The sequence below is a fragment of the Rosa rugosa genome, chromosome 7 (assembly GCF_958449725.1).
Source record: "Rosa rugosa chromosome 7, drRosRugo1.1, whole genome shotgun sequence".
NCBI lineage: Eukaryota > Viridiplantae > Streptophyta > Magnoliopsida > Rosales > Rosaceae > Rosa > Rosa rugosa.
In genome coordinates, this window is record NC_084826.1 from 19,052,772 (window position 1) to 19,071,740 (window position 18,969).

At 41.4% G+C, this 18,969-nt stretch overlaps 1 protein-coding gene across 3 annotated transcripts; it reads right to left on the reverse strand.

Annotated features, from left to right (window-relative positions):
• Positions 1–936: 936 nt before the first annotated feature.
• Positions 937–6,140, reverse strand: LOC133723738 (nuclear transcription factor Y subunit A-10-like). 3 transcript variants are annotated; one of them, XM_062150610.1, is made up of 6 exons: positions 5,853–6,140; positions 5,017–5,332; positions 3,270–3,361; positions 3,081–3,149; positions 2,297–2,437; positions 937–1,849 (listed from the first exon to the last, which is right to left on the reverse strand). In XM_062150610.1, the coding sequence occupies exons 2-6, from the start codon at positions 5,258–5,260 to the stop codon at positions 1,445–1,447; spliced, it is 951 nt and encodes a 316-aa protein (XP_062006594.1). In that variant the 5' UTR covers positions 5,261–5,332; positions 5,853–6,140; the 3' UTR covers positions 937–1,444. The 3 variants fall into 3 exon arrangements, with proteins under 3 accessions (XP_062006594.1, XP_062006593.1, XP_062006591.1); XM_062150609.1 differs by having other exon boundaries at positions 5,836–6,140; XM_062150607.1 differs by having other exon boundaries at positions 5,953–6,139.
• Positions 6,141–18,969: the final 12,829 nt, after the last annotated feature.

Sequence of the window (18,969 nt, forward strand, 5' to 3'; positions counted from 1 at the left end):
GAAAGATCACCTAGGTTTACAAGCAATAAACCTAAAACAAGTTTCTGGAGTCCACTAGAGATAACAGAGAATAATCTCAATTTGATTGATAATATGATAAAAGATAGGTTCTGCAGCCGTTTAAGGTTGCTTAAATATGAGAAAAGAAACCCTAGGGCAACTAACAATGAAACCCTAAAGCCCACGGATTAAAACAAAACAAATCCAAAATAAACTAGAAAACCTAAAATAAAAAGAATGTAAAACTAGCCTAAAAATATTAAATCACGAATCGGATAATTAAGACGATACATTACTGATAGGGCTCACTAAAGTGAGTCTTGAAGATCTCGTCGTTCCCATTCTGGAAAGGTATCATGCGTCTCAAACGGACATTCTGGCCAAAAGTTAGTCAAATCTGATTCAAAATCAAAACCTGACTTTTCGCACGAGAAACCCGAAAAGTCCAAAACCAAATCTTCTTTAATATTCCAGCGGCTAGTAACCTGATTACGCGTGAGTTACCTATTTTCCAATCACTCTTCTTGATTCTACACCGCTTCTTTACTTTTATGGTTTTTTTGGCTAAACTGGGTCCATTCTCGTCCTACATCACGTTCACCCCGTGGTTGGACCTCCACCGTACCAGACAACCTCCACATCGATCTCACAGCACTCCGGAATGAATCCAGCACCAACCCCCTGCAGGTGTTAAGCCTCCCAACCAAATAGAAGTTTCGAGCCAAAAACTCCTTCCCCGGAACCCTGAGATTCCCCAAGTCAACCGGTTCTTCTCCGTCCTTGAGCGACAACTTGGTCGCAAGTCTGGCAGTCATGGAAGCGATCGCTGCAGCCATGAAACTAGGGTGCCCCACAACTTGGAATACTCGAAACCCTAACCTAAGCAGAGCGAGAGAGAGAGTAGGAGTAAGAGTCGCGGTATTTTTGACATATGTGTAGAACAAAATAGGGGCATCCATTAGTCTCAAGTTATCTTACATTATTCTTGCAAACTTTATATTACATCACAAACATTCAGTTGTATATTAGTACATTACACCACTTGAAGAGGTCAAAAATCCAGATACTATAGTACCACAAAATAAACATGTTTAGGTCACAAACACATACCAATTACCAGAGTCTCGTGTTCTTATTCTGATAAGGGAAGAGAGCCATATAGATAAAGTCTACTTAATTAATTTGTGATGCATTGGGGGGTTTTCACTAACAATCCGAACAGAAGAATTGCTTGGAATGGAAGTAAACACCCCGTCTGCTCACGAGCCAAGAATGAGTTGCCTTCTGATAGCAACCAAATGGTGGCAGGACAATCCTGTGAACCAAAACCTGTTGCAATAACCATAACAGTAACTGCAAGTCTGCAACTAAGCTTCTCCATTTGGTCGCAGAAAAGATGGGGTTAATGTAACAAGTTAGCACCAACCCCATCTTTCGCTTGCTATCAGACTTTGAGGTTGCAGCAGTTATCCATTGCTGCAATCCATTTTGTGGGCATAACCATGCCACGACCATCCATCATGTCTGACAGAGAATGCACTGAGGGCCCGAGATGATGATGATTCATTGAAATACGATCGAGATCTCCCCTAGAGTACGTACTGGTCACCTCTGAGCCTGATATGTTGGAACTGCTGCCATTTGTTTTTGATGAGTTCAAAGTCCCACTCTCGGATTGCAGCACTTCAGAGCTCTGAGAACCGGAGTGCCTAAACAGCTGCACTTCACCAACTTGCTTCATTTCATTTCTACCTTTCCCATTGTTCGAAGTCTTGGTATTCAGAAAACGACCACCACATCCCCTTGGTCGGCGCATGGCATGAAGATGGCGTGATTCATGCATATAGGGCTGTATAAAGAAGAAATATCACAGGTCATTTTAACTGAGTAATCTCCATACAACAGAAATATATGTTCATCAGATGTTCATTTTGGTTTTAAATCATATATTGTACTGGAAATTTGGTCAAAATCTCACTATACTAAAATCTATCACATCAAAAGCTGAAGAGAGGTTTTTGTCAGAAAAAGAAATGACGCAGGCAAACTTACATGCTTGAAAGCCAAAGAAATCCTAAATTAAAGAAACCAAATGGTTAATCAACTGGCTGTTATATAGGGTTAAATCACTTAAATGCCTATTGAGAAGTCTAGATTAATTTCAGCCACCTATATTTGTCGCTTAAGATTTCATGTAAAATTCAGCTTTTCCATCCTAAAGATATGCAATTGATCAACTTTTAAAATATCTGGTAGTTATTTCGCTGGTACAATAATGAAATTTCAGATATCATACCTTACGGTGTCTAGCTGCTCTGTTCTCCATGACTGCCTTTGCACGGGATTGTCGGCGCCGGATGATTCCGTGGTATTGCTTAGCATTGACATAAATCGGTCCTTCATCTGTAGTCAAATTCAGTGGCAGCATAATGCGTCCCTGATCCAGTTGCAAATGGACAAGTATATGCATCAGTACAGTTGGCTAGGCTTATGAGTTGAAAATATATCTGCATTACAAGAGCAACAGCCAAGCTACTGGAAATACCGATCTTAAGAGTAAAGCATACTCAAGAGTATAAAACCAGCAACCACCACAGGTGGTCGAGTTGGTAAGAGCCTCTAGGTGTGGAACCCCCATACAAGGGTTCAAATCCCGCCGACGCTTATTGGAGTTAAATCCCAATATATTCTTGGTGGCCAAGGGGGAGGAAGCGTTTTGACAAGATCCCCCGAGCACGGATTAGTCTCTGGGCCTAGGAAGCCTTTAAGGACACCGTGTGATTGAACAATCAAAAAAAAAAAAAGAGTATAAAACCAGCATAGGAAATTATTAGGTGGAGTTTCATTTTCAGTTCTATACAATGTCACATCCCAGAGTATAAGTTTTGTGAGAAAATAGAGATCAGCAAAAACTTCATTGGATAAAACTTACAATTGAACAAGTTCTCATACTTCCATTTTGAAATATACTAACATGAAGTAAGCAGGTAAAAGAAAAGTTGTTTTACAGGAATTGCACTCATGTTTTTATAATAGTTCCACATACATATGTGAGCTAGGAGTTCTGATGGAAAACTCACCGGAACTTGAGGTCCATATGTTGAGAAGAGTCCATAACATTGATCCATGTATGGATATTTTCCACAAATCTACAGTCAAGTCCAGAAACATAGGGACAATTTATAAGCAGTAGACAGAAATACCATATTCATTATTTCAAAAATGTTATTCAAACAAAAAAATTAAGATAATTAGAAAAAAGGACTTACCATAGGCTGGCTGAATCCCAGCTCAAAATGACCACGATATTTTGGTGGGGATGATTGCAGAGAGATCGCTGGCTGAGATTTTTGCCCATCCCCTGCAAATTAACAAACACCATAATGAGAAACTACTCGTCTGGTTAACTATAATTGAATAGCGCTGACCAGGATATAAATTATAGCCTCTCTATGTGCATGTGTTGAGTATCGAAATCTGGTTTCTCAAGACCATAATCAAAGATGTTGGCAACTGAGAATTCATTTTAAAAAATGAAGGCTGCCAATTAAGAAGGAAGTCATTTTGAAAGAATTGTGAAATAAGGATATGTGTGTGTGCGTGTGTGTGTGTATGTGAGAGAGAGAGAGAGAGAGAGAGAGAGAGAGAGAGAGAGAGAGAGAGTTTCCAGTTAAGGCAACCCAGTCCTTTACAATTCAAATGCCACAGAAGGTCAGAAAACCGAAGTGTAACTAATTCATGTTAACATTCATTGTTGAGTATGAAATCTATTGCTCAAACCTCAAAGTATCACTGACTAACGGAACTACTGATACCTCTTGACCTTAGAAAGAAAAACCACTTTCATTTGTTGTGATTTTCTTCCAATTGGTTGTGAGAAAATTATATATGTTTCTTTGTTGTAGATTCTCATACATACTGATATGACTATTTATCATGTGAATCTTCAAGCACTTCTGCACATCATCCTAATAACAGTAATTCAAATTTGTTTCGGACACTTCTACAAATCTGTTGTATAAATTAAGCCAACAATATTCAAAATGACCTGCAGAACACTTCTAAAGTTAACACTCAATGTATACTATATGATCCCAAGTAATGCTGAGAGTTTTTCATTTCATAAAAATTTATTTAATTAGAGCAGTATTTTCAGTTAGAGATGACCTATTTTCCATCTCAAGGTCCACTAGTTAATCAAAAGAGAAATGTTATTCATTACTGTTATTATACTACATAAAGATTCTTCCTTATCTCAGTAAGAACTAAAAAAAAAAAATTAGAAAAAAGAAAGAGTACTAGAAGATCAGTTTCCACCAGAAGCCCAACACCTTAGTGCTTATACACAGATCATCAAAGCATGATAACTGGACTGCGGTCCCAGAAGGAATATAATTCAATATGGTCCCCAAAAGAAGTTTATTTGAACATAAAATGTCATAGTTAATTGAATCATAAGGTTTCTTCCTACCATCCCAGTTCTCAAATTCCACAAGTCTTATAACTAGTTCTGCCTGAACTTGTTTATAAGTTGTTCAGTTTTATAACTTTTTATGGTGTTTCAGCAAACTTCTTGACTAGCCTACATTAAGCAAGTTTACCATGAGTGAAGGCATAGAAAGTTTCTTATAGCAGCCAAAACCATTTATTGATTGTCACTCTCTTCACCGTATATGACTTTACTTAGCACATGTGATTTTGGTACTGATAGCTAGTATCCTTGAATTATTGGCAAAATGCTATATCTATGAACATATTATTGATAGAAAAACTTTTCCTGACCCCACATTGCAGCCTAATTTCAATCACTATTGTGAAAAAGGAAATTTATATCATACAAACCACCTTAATTATTTCTAGAGATATAAAGTGAAACGATGATAAAGAAGCCAGAAAAGTATTTCCTTTCCCTTTTGGAGTTGCAGACTCTCTTGTTATAGACATAAACAATTAAACTAAGAAAAGAACTATCTTTTCAAAAGATAGATACATGAAAAGCAAAGGGGAGAAGATTACCAGGGAAGATAGTGAACTGATTTGTGTTCCCTTTATCCAGTCCTTGTTCAGTGCCCCGCCCGGGTTGCTTAGTGGCAGTGAGTTGGTCTCCATTATTGGGAAGCTCCATGGTAAAAGGTTTCGACTGGCCACAGGATTCGCCATAAACTTGTTGAGATCCAAAGGCAGTACCCCACCAAGGTAACACTGATGACAACTGCCCAAGTCCTTCATGTTCTTTGAAATAAACAGTTTGCATAGCCATTTTCTTCCTCTTATTAAAATGATCTCAGAAACAAGTCTTGCTTAATTGGAATTCGTATGTTTCATCCAATGCCTGCAAAAGAAAAAGGCATAGTTTAGAACACCAACTACAGCACTGGGCTATCTTTAGTAAAAGAGAATGTAATGTGTCTACTGGGTCGCATACACCAAAGATGGTAGTTTTGTCTTGGAGTGAAAATATCAGAATTTTGGTTCATATAAATGTAATTTAGCCAATTCAGGTAACTTTTGGTCAGTTTACTGTGCATCACCGTTTAGGGTGACTTAATTAGCAATGAAAGAATTCAACCAGAATAATATGCACTCAAAAAGACTATTAGAAGATGAAGATAATCACTTTTCCACAAAAAATAAAACAAAAACAAAAAAAAAGTAAGGCATTTTAAAAAAAGGAGTGTCCAACCATCCATATGAACTTCCTTATAAGCTGAAAGAAAGCGGAATTTAAGAGGAGGGGTGGAATTGAGAAGGAAAAAAGACCAAGCTGGTAAAACCCGGCTGGGAATTCAACAACAGAAAATCATCAAGCAGAGCTCAAAAGCACCAGAACCGAACCAAACAAAGAGAATTACAAGAGATACCAGCAACCCAGAACACAGAAGAAGAAATCACAGCCACAGAAAAGCAAGCAAGCATGACAGCAAGCCGATAAGCCAAAGATTCTGAACTGACCCTTCAACAGTGAGGTTGATGAAGAAGAATCCAATTGCAGTAACTTGTGGAAGAAGTGGAAGCAGAGGTTAATAAGTGAGTTCTAAGCAGAAGCAGAGAAACCCCATTTGCTCGGAGCCATGTCGGTACAATTACAAGCAAAAGAGTGGAGAGAGAGAGAGAGAGAGGGGGGGGGAAGAGAAAGACGGCAGAGAGCGATGATATATGCGCACAAGTGTAATGGAACTACACGCCAGTATCCAATAAGCTTTGGCTTTCATGCAAGAACCCTCCTTTTGTATTATGTGCCATTGTGCCAATACTACTGCTAACACTAAACAAGCCCCCATATTCTCTCTCTCTCTCACCTCTTTTGTTCATTAGTTTTCTAATATAATATTAGTATTAAAAAAATGCTTGGGGCTATTGTTTTCTTAATAGTTGCCAACTTCAAAACCTTAGATCTGTGGTGAGAGGGTAGTGGCCATAAAACAACACTAGCTATTGACCCCAAAAAGATAAAAAGGGCTGATGGTGTGTACAGTACCCCAAATCACCTACATGTGTTTTTGTTTTTTTTTTTCTATAAATTTTAATAAAATTTTTAATTTTTTGTTTTCTTTTTTGTTTAGTGTGAGCCATCTATAAGGGGAAAGTGGTGACACTATTCACAGTTGTCCTTTATTTTTAGTAATTAACAAGTGCTTTACACATAAGTAACTTAAGTTTGAGATAGAGATCGGAGATAAACTAGGATGTGTGTACTGTTAGACTTGTATCTTCTGATGAAAACGGCCAAAATATATCCACCGCTTTCTCTCTCTAGAAACTTTTCCTCTGCCTTCTCTCTAGAAAACCCTCCAGTATAGTTTTCCTCCTCCTCCCCCCTCTTTGGCTCGATCTAGATCTTTTTGATCTGGATCTTGGCCTGAGAGTTGGGGGAGTCTTTAATTTCCAGCTTTTCTCGGTTTTTTTCTTTCCGTTTAGTTCCAACCAGCGGGTTTTGCCCGGAGTCTATCTCCGTTCTGGCCCGATCTGGTCTTATCCTTCCTCTATGAAAGCCTCTGAATCAATCTTGGCAAGCTTTGTCGAAACCTCTCGTTTCCATCCTCGGATCGACGCCCTTGGGTATTTTCCTGAGGTTGATTCTCTCTGCTGCAGTTCAATGCATTGCGATGCACTTTGTGAAATGGAGGTGTACAGAGCAATGTCTCCGGTGCATGCACCGACACTTCTGTCCCGTTACTTCGTGCTCTCTGATGGTTCCTTTGATGTTCGTCTTGCGGCGGTGATTTTCGATGTCGTTCTCTTCTTGGTTGTCTGTAATTTGGTTTTGATTTTGCTTGGTTTGTTTGATTTTGTGGCTTTCTGGAGTCGGTATTTCGGATCGGGATCGGTTTTTTGTCATCGGTACAAATTTTCTCCTCTGCCGGGGTGGCAGGAGCTGCGGCTTTGGCTCGTGGCGGCGCTGTCTTCTCTGGCTTGCCGTAGGTTCAGCAGGGTTTGTCTTGCTTTGGGCCGGTTGTTGGGCTTTTCTGTTTGCTTGTTTAGTTTGGGCCTACCTTTGGGCTAGTTTGCTTTGTATTTCCTGCCCTTTTGGGTGTTCAATGAAATGTCATTGTGTCCAAAAAAAAAAAACTAGGATGTGTGCCTAGGACTTTAGGGCTGGTTTTTGTCCCTAAGGTTTCGGCTAACTCACTGTTTTACTTTTCTAGGTTGGCCCATCAAGTCATTGGAGGGATGGATTGATGATATGGAGATTCTTTTTAGGTTTTATTTTGTTGATTTGTTTTTATATCAACCTTTTGCTTTTGTTGTTTTTCTCCTCCATATATACGACTTGGTAACCTTTCAAAAAAAAAAAAAAGGTGACTTGGTAGATAAGTGTATATCCTTTTCATTTTCGTGTATCTTCTAATAAGTTAGGGGGCACTGTACTTTTTTTTAAGATTGCTTTCAAATAATAAATTAAAAGTGTGAGAAACTCGTTAATTTTAATATTGTATAATTGTTCATATCTATAATTTGTAAGTCTAAACTAGTCTTAATTTTGATCCCTAGCTAAACCATATATTTTTTTCGATAGTTTTAGATGATTAGATGACTTTCGATTTGATTGATTATTCACAGAAACAAAACTTAAACGGTGTTTACAAAATAAATAGTTCTGATAATTGTTTGGCTCCAATTTTGCTGCAGCTGGTCAATAGTCTCTTTTCTTGCGCGGGCGTGCCAGCACCGTTCGGGTGCGGTCGTCGGGGATGTCCCTTGACCTGACTTCTTTTCAAGCGATTGTAGACGAGGAGAGCACCAACCTCGTCGTGGGATTCTTTGTGCCTCGTGGCGAGGACTTTTGCTGAGCTTCTTGAAAATCACAATCGATACTCGATGTTGTAGATCGAGCAGAGCGAGAACCACCGGGAAGTGAGGAGAACTTGCTAAAGCGTCACTTTAGCTTGGCTGGGTTGCTAGGGCGTTACCCTTGCTTGGCTGGTTCTGTAACCGTTGTGGTCGCGGCACTACCGTCGGCTCCCGAGGAGACTAGGACCGAAGCACGTTGACAGAGGGTTTGGTGGCACTGAAAGTCGGCTTCTGAGAAGACTAGGACTAGGAGTGTGATCACCGCTAAGAGAAAGAAAAGGAGAGGAGTTGCTCTCAGAGAGGTTTGCTCTAGAGAGAACTTAGATCATCTTAGAGATGTTGTTGTTGTTGTATGTGAATGGGTGTCTTAGAATGAGAGGAGAAGGTGTTTATATAGGGAAGAAAAAGAAGAGTGAAATGATGAGTGGAAGAAAAATAATGAAAGTAGATCTAAGTTCACTTGTAAAATATGGAAAAGATAGAGAAAAGATGAAATGAAAGCAAAGCATGAAGGTGCAGCAACATGGAAGTGGTGATGATCTATTAAAGAGATTGTAGAAGAAAAATATATCCAAGGAAAAAGAGAAAAGCATCTAGCTTTCTTCATGTGGGTAGGAAACATGAACATGTGAATATTGAGCTGGTTTTAGGTCAGTTTCTGCCTCTTTATTCCTTCAATTATTTCTCCAACAAGACTTCATTATATGCCTTCGACTTCTTCATATGAAATGTTCCAATATGAGTGTATATCATCCTGACAAATTTTCAGATTTTTATTCTATGTGGTTGGGCCGAAAATGCTGCTGGACCTCTTACAGGTCCAGTTTTCCAGTTTTGCTTCTGTAGAAAATTGGGCTGATTGTTTGAAGGCCTTCCACTCAAAACAAACTCTTGCACTCTTCATAAGAAATGATCCTTCGGCTGTCTAGAATGGATCTGCAGAGTTTCAGCTCATTTCAAGTTCATTTGGTCAGGCGGCCGCCCCTCCTTCCTTGTTTAGCTCGGTTTCTCCTAGCCGAAGTAGGAAAATGTGCTAAAGTTGACTTTTCATGTTTACATGCTTCCATTCTTCCATAATAGGCTTTATTTGGCCTCTAAATATATATTTCGAACTTGTCGACAATATATAGCTTGAGCCACTGACATTGGCTCAATTTCTCCAAGACGTGCCTTGTCAGGCCAAAATGTTCATTTTGGATCCAAACATTGCCCCCCAGACCTCGAAGTCAAAAGGTCTTCATCTTGACTGAAGAGGTCTTGAATCAGCACTGCTCTTATAATGTCGTTGCTTCAAAGCCACTTGTATTGGCTTGACTGTTTCCATATAGGCCTCTTTAGTAGGGTCCCTAACCTTCGGAGGTGTGTCATCTAATGCCGCTGGAGCAAGCTGAATCTCTTCTTCCTCCTCTTCTTGGTCCGTGACCTCTTCATTAACAATTTCTAAGGTCGCGACTCGATCATAGGCCTCTTTTTCCACCATGTATGAGAATAGCCTCTCGTACAAGGAATGGAAGGCCTCTACCTCTTCCTCCATGAGTTCGTGATCCATTAATTAACATTTGGATATGACACCGCATATCCAGGCCTTTCGAGGTCGTCTTTTGCGACCGCGAGCCCCCATTGTGCCAATTCAGAGGTCGTCACCCCTGTGGGGCTGCCCTTATCATCAATACCACCGACTTGTAAAGGAGAGATTGGTTCTAGGTAATACCTTGCGTCTACGTAGCTGGCGGACACCGAAAAAGGTCGTGGGTCTGCTTTAACAATTTCCGCCTTGTCCGCGACTCTGTCCCACATGATCATCTCCTGATGAAGGGTGGATGGGACACAATAACTCCTGTGGATCCAGTCGCGGCCCAGAATTGCGCTATATGCCGCATAGCAATCTGTAACAAAGAAAGCGTAAACCCCTTCTGCTGGACCCACCTTGACTAGTAGGAAAATCAAACCCAATGTTTTGGTCACAGTCCCAGCGAAGTTCTTTAGCGTAAGGGACGTGGATTGGATCTTCTCTTTCTTGATCCCTAGTAGATGCATGGTCCTGGTAGTAATGACATTCACAGCCGCGCCGGTATCAACCATTATCTTACTGACCTTAGTCCCATTCATTTCTGCTGTGATATACAGAGGTCGCATGTGTTGCACCATGGCGGGTGTGGGTCTTGTGAAGCTCATGAAGAAACCCTTGCTGTTAGCATCTTTAGTCTCAAGGAACACTACTTTTTCCACCGGTGTTGTTGCGGCTGAAAAGATCTGCAACTGCTGTTTTCCAATCGCGTCAGCTTCTACGCATTCCTGCGCAGCGACTGGTAAGGCATACTTAGTAGGAAGCACATAAACCATATTGCAAGAGGTATCCACCATTTCTGTCTCGTCCATGTCATCATCAAGATTGAGCTTGGGTTCATCTGCTGAGATTTCGGTGTTGAACTGTTTAGCCATGAAAGCAACCAATGATTCCTCTGCGGGGATTACCGCCTTGGCTTGTTCGTGCTCCTGTACCATGGGAACCTGGTTCAACGACTCTGAAATTTGTTTCGCCATTGGCACTTCCTCTGGGAGAGCGACCACCAAACTTTGAACTTTCTTAGGCCTCCACTGCACAGTTGCGGACCGATTGTCTTTGCCCCCCAGCCTGTCAAAGATTGAAGGCTCGCTATTTCTTCCTTCGTGAGATATTCTCCGCCAAACATTGACTTTACGAGCTGGCTGCGGTTCCCGCCTTGCGGGAACCAGGGACTTCTCCTGAGCGCTGCTCTTGGGGGCCCGTGGCTTTCGCTCTTCACGCGATACTTTGGGCTGCTGTTTCTGAACTCGCGGGGAAACGAATCTCTTGGAGGCCAGTGCCTCCAATTGTCTCTGATACTCTTCTGGAGATTTTAGTAATTGCGATGGTTTGATCAGTCCTTGATCTAGTGCTTCCAAGGTTCGCTTTGCTTCTCCAAACCTCCGCTGGAGTTTTCTCTTCCTTGAAGAGCTCATCTCCACCGCCTTGCCCTTCTTCTGTGTATACCATCTCCCTTCTTTGATGGAGGACGTCGACACTGGCGGAATGTAAGGTCTGGTTAAAACCCCTTGCCGCTTATCTACTTGCTCTTCTTCCCTCGCGGTCTTCAACTTTTTGAATAAGTTTGAGTCCCTTGGAGAAAGAGTTTCTGAACCACTGTATACTCTTGGGCTGCATGGTTGGAAGTTTCTAGAGGATGATACTAACCGTATTGGCGGCAGAGATCCAAAGCGGACAGTCTGGGATGTTTCCTCATCTAGGGCTTGAGTGTCACATTCTTCCTTGCACCGAGAGCATAGGACGATGGGTAAACGAGTCTTGGATTCCCGCTTTATGACTTTGTCTCCAACCCTTTTCAAATCCTTAGCCGCATTGTCTGGACTTTGATTCTGCTGATCTTTTTCACCCCATGCCACGTCCACCATGTTGATGCCGGTATCTGGGAAGGGATCTAGGTCCACCAACGCTGCTGCTGTTTTTAGTGCCTCTACTTGCAAACTACCGTTATTTAACCAGATTTGGATCTGATCCTTCAGCTTAACACAATCGGCTGTATTATGATTCCACATATTATGGAGTTTGCAGTATTTCTTCCCCCTTAGCTGCTCTGGTTTGGGAAATGGGCCGAAGTCAGTTTTCACCATCCTTGCGGCGATCATTTCATCCAAGATTTCATGCGCTTTGTTCGCGTCGTAAGTATAACTTGCAAACTCTGGTTTGGTGAAAACCACCGACTTGAGCTTCACCGGCTCTTTGCACAGTTTCAGTTGCTTTAACGTTGAAGCCTTTTTCCCGGTGAGTTCTAGCGCAGCTATCTCGTCTTCTTCAGACTCGTCAGCCTCTGCCAAGCCGGATTCCTCGCTCCTATAGTAAGGATCATAGGAACTTGATTGATGGCTGAGCGCAACCACAGTTCTATGCTTCCCAGGCATGTATGTTCCTTTGGATGAGTTTCTCATGGCGTCCATTTCCCTGAGGAGATGCTCAAAGCTCCCTACTTCTGTGATCAGTTCCCCCATAGAGTTGAACATGCTTCCATGCTGTTTTTTGCGTTGGCGGGGCTCTAAGCCTTTGATTGCCAACTTTACCAGTTCTTTCTCCGGTAGAATCACGTTCAACTTTCCTTTCTGGATCTGAAAGCGCTGAAGGTACATGACAGCGGATTCAGTTGGCTGCTGAGCCATTTGAGTGAGTGAAGCCAGATCTACTTCCGGCTCGATAGTCCCGAAGGTTTCCTTGAACAGCTTCTCCATCGCGGGCCAACTTGCAACTGCTCCCGGTTGCAGCTTAGTGAACCAGGTGAAGGCAGACCCCGATAAAGAAGTAGCGAAGATGTTACACTTCAGATTGTCATCGTTCTGGTATTGGCCACACTGTACTCGAAACCTAACCAAATGGGCCGCGGCATTTTCGACTTCCTCTCCCGAGAAAGTAGAGAACGTAATGTTCTTATATCCCCTAGGATAAGGTGTCTGTGTAATATGCGGTGGGAAGGGCCCCTGGTAGGCCTCCTCCAGGTTAGGCCTCTGGTTCGCGGCCCTGATCATTGCTTCTACCTCCTCTCTCCTTATATATCTAGGATCAGGAGGAGGTGGGTGAACCACTGTATCATCAACTGGCCAGATCAGCGGTGGCGCCTGTGAAGCCTGATTAACCAAAGATATGCCGCTTCCATGGGTCACTTTGTGTAGGGTTGACGTCTGTGACGTAAAACCCACTGCTGGCTGACCCTTTGTGGTTGTGGTGACCTTCGCTGGACTTTTAACTCTGTCGGTACCATAATGGTTTGCTGGAGGTGGATCGTGGTGCACGTATTCAACTCCGTCACTGTCATATTGTGGAAATAGGCTATGATCAACAAAGGCCCCTTCATTGATTTTCAAAGTCCTGGTTCCTTGGGTGACAGATGACGCGGCGTTGTTCTTCCCACCCGTTGCCAGAGTAGTCTCTTTACCTCTGACTGATGCGGCAGTAGCGGATGTGGTTGTACTGCCGCCGTTTGCTTTTTCTCGAGCATTTGGTGGTATGTACTTGCCAGATATGGGGGACTGACCTAGAGAGCCCAGAATGGCGCTAGGATCTCCCAGTGTTTTATGTAGAACCTCTTTGGCCTGATCGAGGTCAGCCTTCTGCATGGCCACCTGGGTCGCGACGTTGGATCCTTCTTTGCGAATCGTCGCGACTTCTGAAGCGATGTGTTTGCTTGCGACTAACAGCTCTTCGTGGTTCTTCTGTATTTTTTGGTTCATGCCATCCAATTGCCCTTGTGTTTGTTGTACCCCTAGCTCAAGCCTCTTGACCGAGATCGTGAACTCATCAAGCCGTCGACGGTCCTCCGCAAGGGCTTTTTTCACATTCTCATGGTATGCAGAAGAATTCTGTTGAAGGATGTCAAGCCGCTCTTCTATGGTCGCATTTTCTGGAACGAGAATAGGCACAAAGTCAATAGTTGTAACTGCGCTCGCGGCTACCTGGGTGATGCTAGACGTATCGTCAGCCTGATTAGGCTGGGCGGTGGGAACTTTCTCGCCTTCAGTAGTAGGATGTTGATTTCCTCCTCGTTCGGTTGACATCTCTGTTGATGGAGGGTGGGGAGAAAATCTTTGGATTACTTGTTCTTCAGAAAGACCACGACAGTCTGCACGCGAGTGCGGTCTGTAACTGGAGGTCTTATGTTTCGGGCAGTTAACGTAAACCTTTTGATAAGGGTTTGCGCTTGACTTCCCAATGGCTTCTGGAAGTCTGAATTGAAAGTAGCTGAATTCAATAAGACACTGTGAATCAAGGTTTAGACGTGCGGCCCAAGTATGGTCGCCTAGACACAAATTTTCTTTCAAATCCTTTGGGCAACCTTACTGAAATGGCCAGATGGGGGAGGGCGAACAAAAGAGGCAGAATCCATTTTGGCATGAACTACTCCCACATAGTGGTTTAGGCCCATTTGTACGCACTTCTGGATTCAATAACCTGTTATGAACGTTGTCCCTTTTCTAGACACCATTTCACATAGGCTATTCTTACTAAGATGAGAAAGATCATAAGTGTGAAGACAGTTCAACAAGTGTTAATAAAAACCGCCCTTAACCTTAAGGGACCTGAACTAGGCACCAATAAGGAGTTTAGGTCAATATTAACAAAAGAGACTTCACCTATTCCGTTATGATTCACAACCCCTTACTAACCTCAACTCACTACAAGGAAAACCCCGATTAGAGACAAAACTGTTTTGTCGCCAATTAGTACAATTTTGTCACTAACTAGTATGGGTGACAAAATGATTTTGTCGCTAAATTTGTCTCTAATACAGCGTGACAGATTCTCATTAGTGACAAAAGGTAAATTTTGTCACCAAAAAAGATCATAGACAAAATCTTGTTCGTCTCTAATTTCCTCCATAGTTGTCTCCCTTGCTGTCTACCTTGCTGTCTAGAATTCCCGGGAATTCATGATATATGGCGGGAAATTGACTGGATCCCAAATATAATATTTTCTTCTTCAGTTTTTATTAAATTAAATAACTGAAACATAATCGAAACCAACAACCAATTAAAAACCAAAAAAAGAAAGAGCATTATAGAACACAATTAAACTTCTGTTATTAGATTAAAAAAGAATTTTACATTGTACCCATCATAGTAAAAAGAACATTCGACTAAAAACAAAACAATTGTATTCAAACTTCATCTCCCTCTTTGCTCAACAAAGCCTCGTCTCACAAAAGTGTGTCTATGATTAATCATGCAACCTCACAGAAACACACTTGTTCGTTAGTGTCACTCATCTATCCTCATGTGAGATCCTTGTTATAGCTGAAGAGAAGCCAGGTCGTAAGCACACATTCGAAGAAATGCCCATGTCACAGATGGCAAGTACTTAGGATATCTCTGAAATAAACAAGGTAACAAACAGTTACAATTTACTCATGGTAAAAAGGAACAAATTCAAGACATCATTGAACTTTACACGAAAGTTATTAGGCATAATCAAAGAAACAATGGAGGAAATTGTACATAACTAAATAGGTGGGAGAAAAAAAAAGAAGCAAGAAGAACAAGAAGAAAAAAACATCTCAATTAGAGTCTGCAGGCTATCCAAATCAATGAATCATAATTAGTTAAAAATGCTTGTTTATTTATTATTTAATGGTGTCCTAACATACAGCCAAAATGACAATGGTTCAGTAAGATGAGTGACCTGGAAAATGTGTGCAGAGAAGGCTGATGCATGAGAGTTTTTCCTTAAAACGATATGCATACCGCTTCAATATATTGAAGCGTGTAGAACCAAGTGCCTGTCAATATAGACAAGAAAACCTATAAATTAAAAACCTGCCAAATTAACTTTAGATTCTTTTATCTACAATAGCAGATTTTTTCCCCATGGATGAACAAACATGAATAGGTTCAGCCTACAGTCTAATGAGTAAACTTTCACCCAATCGATTCAAAAAATGCTACGAACCATATAACTACTAATTAATAAGACAAGGGTGGGACTACAAAAGACAAACACATTGTTTTAGTTCCTAGTGATGCCCGGTGAACAACAAACAAAGGCAATCTGATAATGTCAAAACACAAAAGTTTGAGTACCTTTTGCTGGGTAGCTGGGATCTTCTGTCCTTTAGATTAGAACAACAAATTCAAGTTGGCTCTACACAAGCATTTGCCAAAATTAATTAAAAATATTTACATAAACAACTAAGAAATTCTTATGAAAGAATGTTCTATTAAGATTCTTACCGATTCAATTTAGACATCTAATTCAATTTAGGAACAAAGTGCTCTGTTCATACAACAAACACCACAAACTAGGTATAAATTAAACATGCCTATGTGAAATTGTATATTAAACTAGCTACAATCTGTATCTTCTAAACTTCTAAAATGCCCATGTGATTTGTTTATGAATTAAACATAAAATCAGGGTTTTCATAACAAAACTGAGATAAAAGCATGAAAAAGAATTAACAGCGATCAACTTTTATCAGCACCATCAACATAAAGAATTCCAGTTAAGCTAAGAGATGGTCACCCAAAAAGCTACAGTTCTTAGTTCTTACAGAAGTAACAAAAGCTTTGGCTCCCTTAGATTTATCCAGAGTGGAACTGTGAGAAGTGTCCACATTACTAATGCCATCATATGACTGAGGATGAATCCCCTCGCCAAAGCCAATAGGACTTTTCATATAAACTGCATAAAGATCCCAATTTGGGTGAAATTTATGATTTTCAGTTACATGATCTCAAAAATTTTGATCATGAATGAAGAATGATAAGAGTTACCTGAAGTGGATACATCATCGTCCTGCTCAGTTGCTCTAGAACACACAATTGACAGACTGTCAACCACGGCACCACCTACAATCCAAATTCAATGAATACAAATATGTAAAATCAGGGATGGCTATCCCACTGTTAGCTAGAACAGCAAATTGAAGGAAAGAGAAGGGAAAGACCTGTGCGGTGGCGAAGAACAAGATGGTGAATACAGTGAGGCCTACTCCATTTTGGGGCTGGGGATCGTGATGAAACCCTAGCTGAGTCGAATTTCAGGGGAATGTGAATGCCGTTGTTGATGACGGAAGCCCCGCCCATGGCTAAGAGGAAGAGAATTGGTGCCAAATTCAAATGGGAAAGAGGAAGAGTAACCTCGTGTTGTAAATTACTTCCCGGTAACATGGCCCATCCCCGCACTTCAATTGATAGCAACACTGTGATCCCTAGAAAACCTAGAAAGAAAACAGAATCGAAATTTGATTTGGGGCTCCAGACCATCCCACCAAAATATACCCAAACTAAATCAAATGGCACAATAACAAAACTACAATTGACGAATATGAGCGACGAAAGGAGAAAACAATGGCAATATCATTTTCCATGGAGGTTGATTTCTGGTGGAGGCCGAGGCTGAGCGTCAGAGAGCAGGCGAGCAGTTGAGACGGGAGAGAGGAAGACGTGATGAGTGGGGAGCACCTGTTCAACTATTTTACTTATTTTCTAAACACCAGCACCGGACGACGTCGTATTCTTTTCCGCTTTCAGTGACAAAAATAGTTGTCCCCCATTTTCATAATTTTGTCTCCGAAAAAACAGTGAATTATGTTTCTTTAAAAGACAAAATTTTAGCGACAATATCAATATATTGTCACCCATGAGAGGTTAAGGAGATGAAATCTAGGTTTGTCACAAATAGTTTTGTCTCTAAATGGGTAATTTCTTGTAGTGACTTCTTAATAGTGGTGTGCTTTACAGCTCACAGTTTGTCCCACTGGGCGTGCCAAAATGTTTGGCTCCAATTTTGCTGCAGCTGGTCAACAGTCTCTTTTCTTGCGCGGGCGTGCCAGCACCGTTCGGGTGCGGTCGTCGGGGATGTCCCTTGACCTGACTTCTTTTCAAGCGATTGTAGACGAGGAGAGCACCAACCTCGTCGTGGGATTCTTTGTGCCTCGTGGCGAGGACTTTTGCTGAGCTTCTTGAAAATCACAATCGATACTCGATGTTGTAGATCGAGCAGAGCGAGAACCACCGGGAAGTGAGGAGAACTTGCTAAAGCGTCACTTTAGCTTGGCTGGGTTGCTAGGGCGTTACCCTTGCTTGGCTGGTTCTGTAACCGTTGTGGTCGCGGCACTACCGTCGGCTCCCGAGGAGACTAGGACCGAAGCACGTTGACAGAGGGTTTGGTGGCACTGAAAGTCGGCTTCTGAGAAGACTAGGACTAGGAGTGTGATCACCGCTAAGAGAAAGAAAAGGAGAGGAGTTGCTCTTAGAGAGGTTTGCTCTAGAGAGAACTTAGATCATCTTAGAGATGTTGTTGTTGTATGTGAATGAGTGTCTTAGAATGAGAGGAGAAGGTGTGTATATAGGGAAGAAAAAGAAGAGTGAAATGATGAGTGGAAGAAAAATAATGAAAGTAGATCTAAGTTCACTTGTAAAATATGGAAAAGATAGAGAAAAGATGAAATGAAAGCAAAGCATGAAGGTGCAGCAACATGGAAGTGGTGATGATCTATTAAAGAGATTGTAGAAGAAAAATATATCCAAGGAAAAAGAGAAAAGCATCTAGCTTTCTTCATGTGGGTAGGAAACATGAACATGTGAATATTGAGCTGGTTTTAGGTCAGTTTCTGCCCCTTTATTCCTTCAATTATTTCTCCAACAAGACTTCATTATATGCCTTCGACTTCTTCATATGAAATGTTCCACTATGAGTGTAGATCATCCTGACAAATTTTCAGATTTTTATTCTATGTGGTTGGGCCGAAAATGCTGCTGGACCTCTTACAGGTCCAGTTTTCCAGTTTTGCTTCTGTAGAAAATTGGGCTGATTGTTTGAAGGCCTTCCACTCAAAAAAAACTCTTGCACTCTTCATAAGAAATGATCCTTCGGCTGTCTAGAATGGATCTGCAGAGTTTCAGCGCATTTCAAGTTCATTTGGTCAGGCGGCCGCCCCTCCTTCCTTGTTTAGCTCGGTTTCTCCTAGCCGAAGTAGGAAAATGTGCTAAAGTTGACTTTTCATGTTTACATGCTTCCATTCTTCCATAATAGGCTTTATTTAGCCTCTAAATATATATTTCGAACTTGTCGACAATATATAGCTTGAGCCACTGACATTGGCTCAATTTCTCCAAGACGTGCCTTGTCAGGCCAAAATGTTCATTTTGGATCCA

Coding starts and splice junctions, on each gene's coding strand:
- LOC133723738 (XM_062150610.1), bottom strand. CDS start 5,260: ATGGCTATGCAAACTGTTTATTTCAAAGAACATGAAGGACTTGGGCAG. Junction 3,362..5,016: donor TCAGTTCACTATCTTCCCTG/GTAATCTTCTCC, acceptor GTTAATTTGCAG/GGGATGGGCAAAAATCTCAG. Junction 1,850..2,296: donor GAGCAGCTAGACACCGTAAG/GTATGATATCTG, acceptor TTCTTTATACAG/CCCTATATGCATGAATCACG.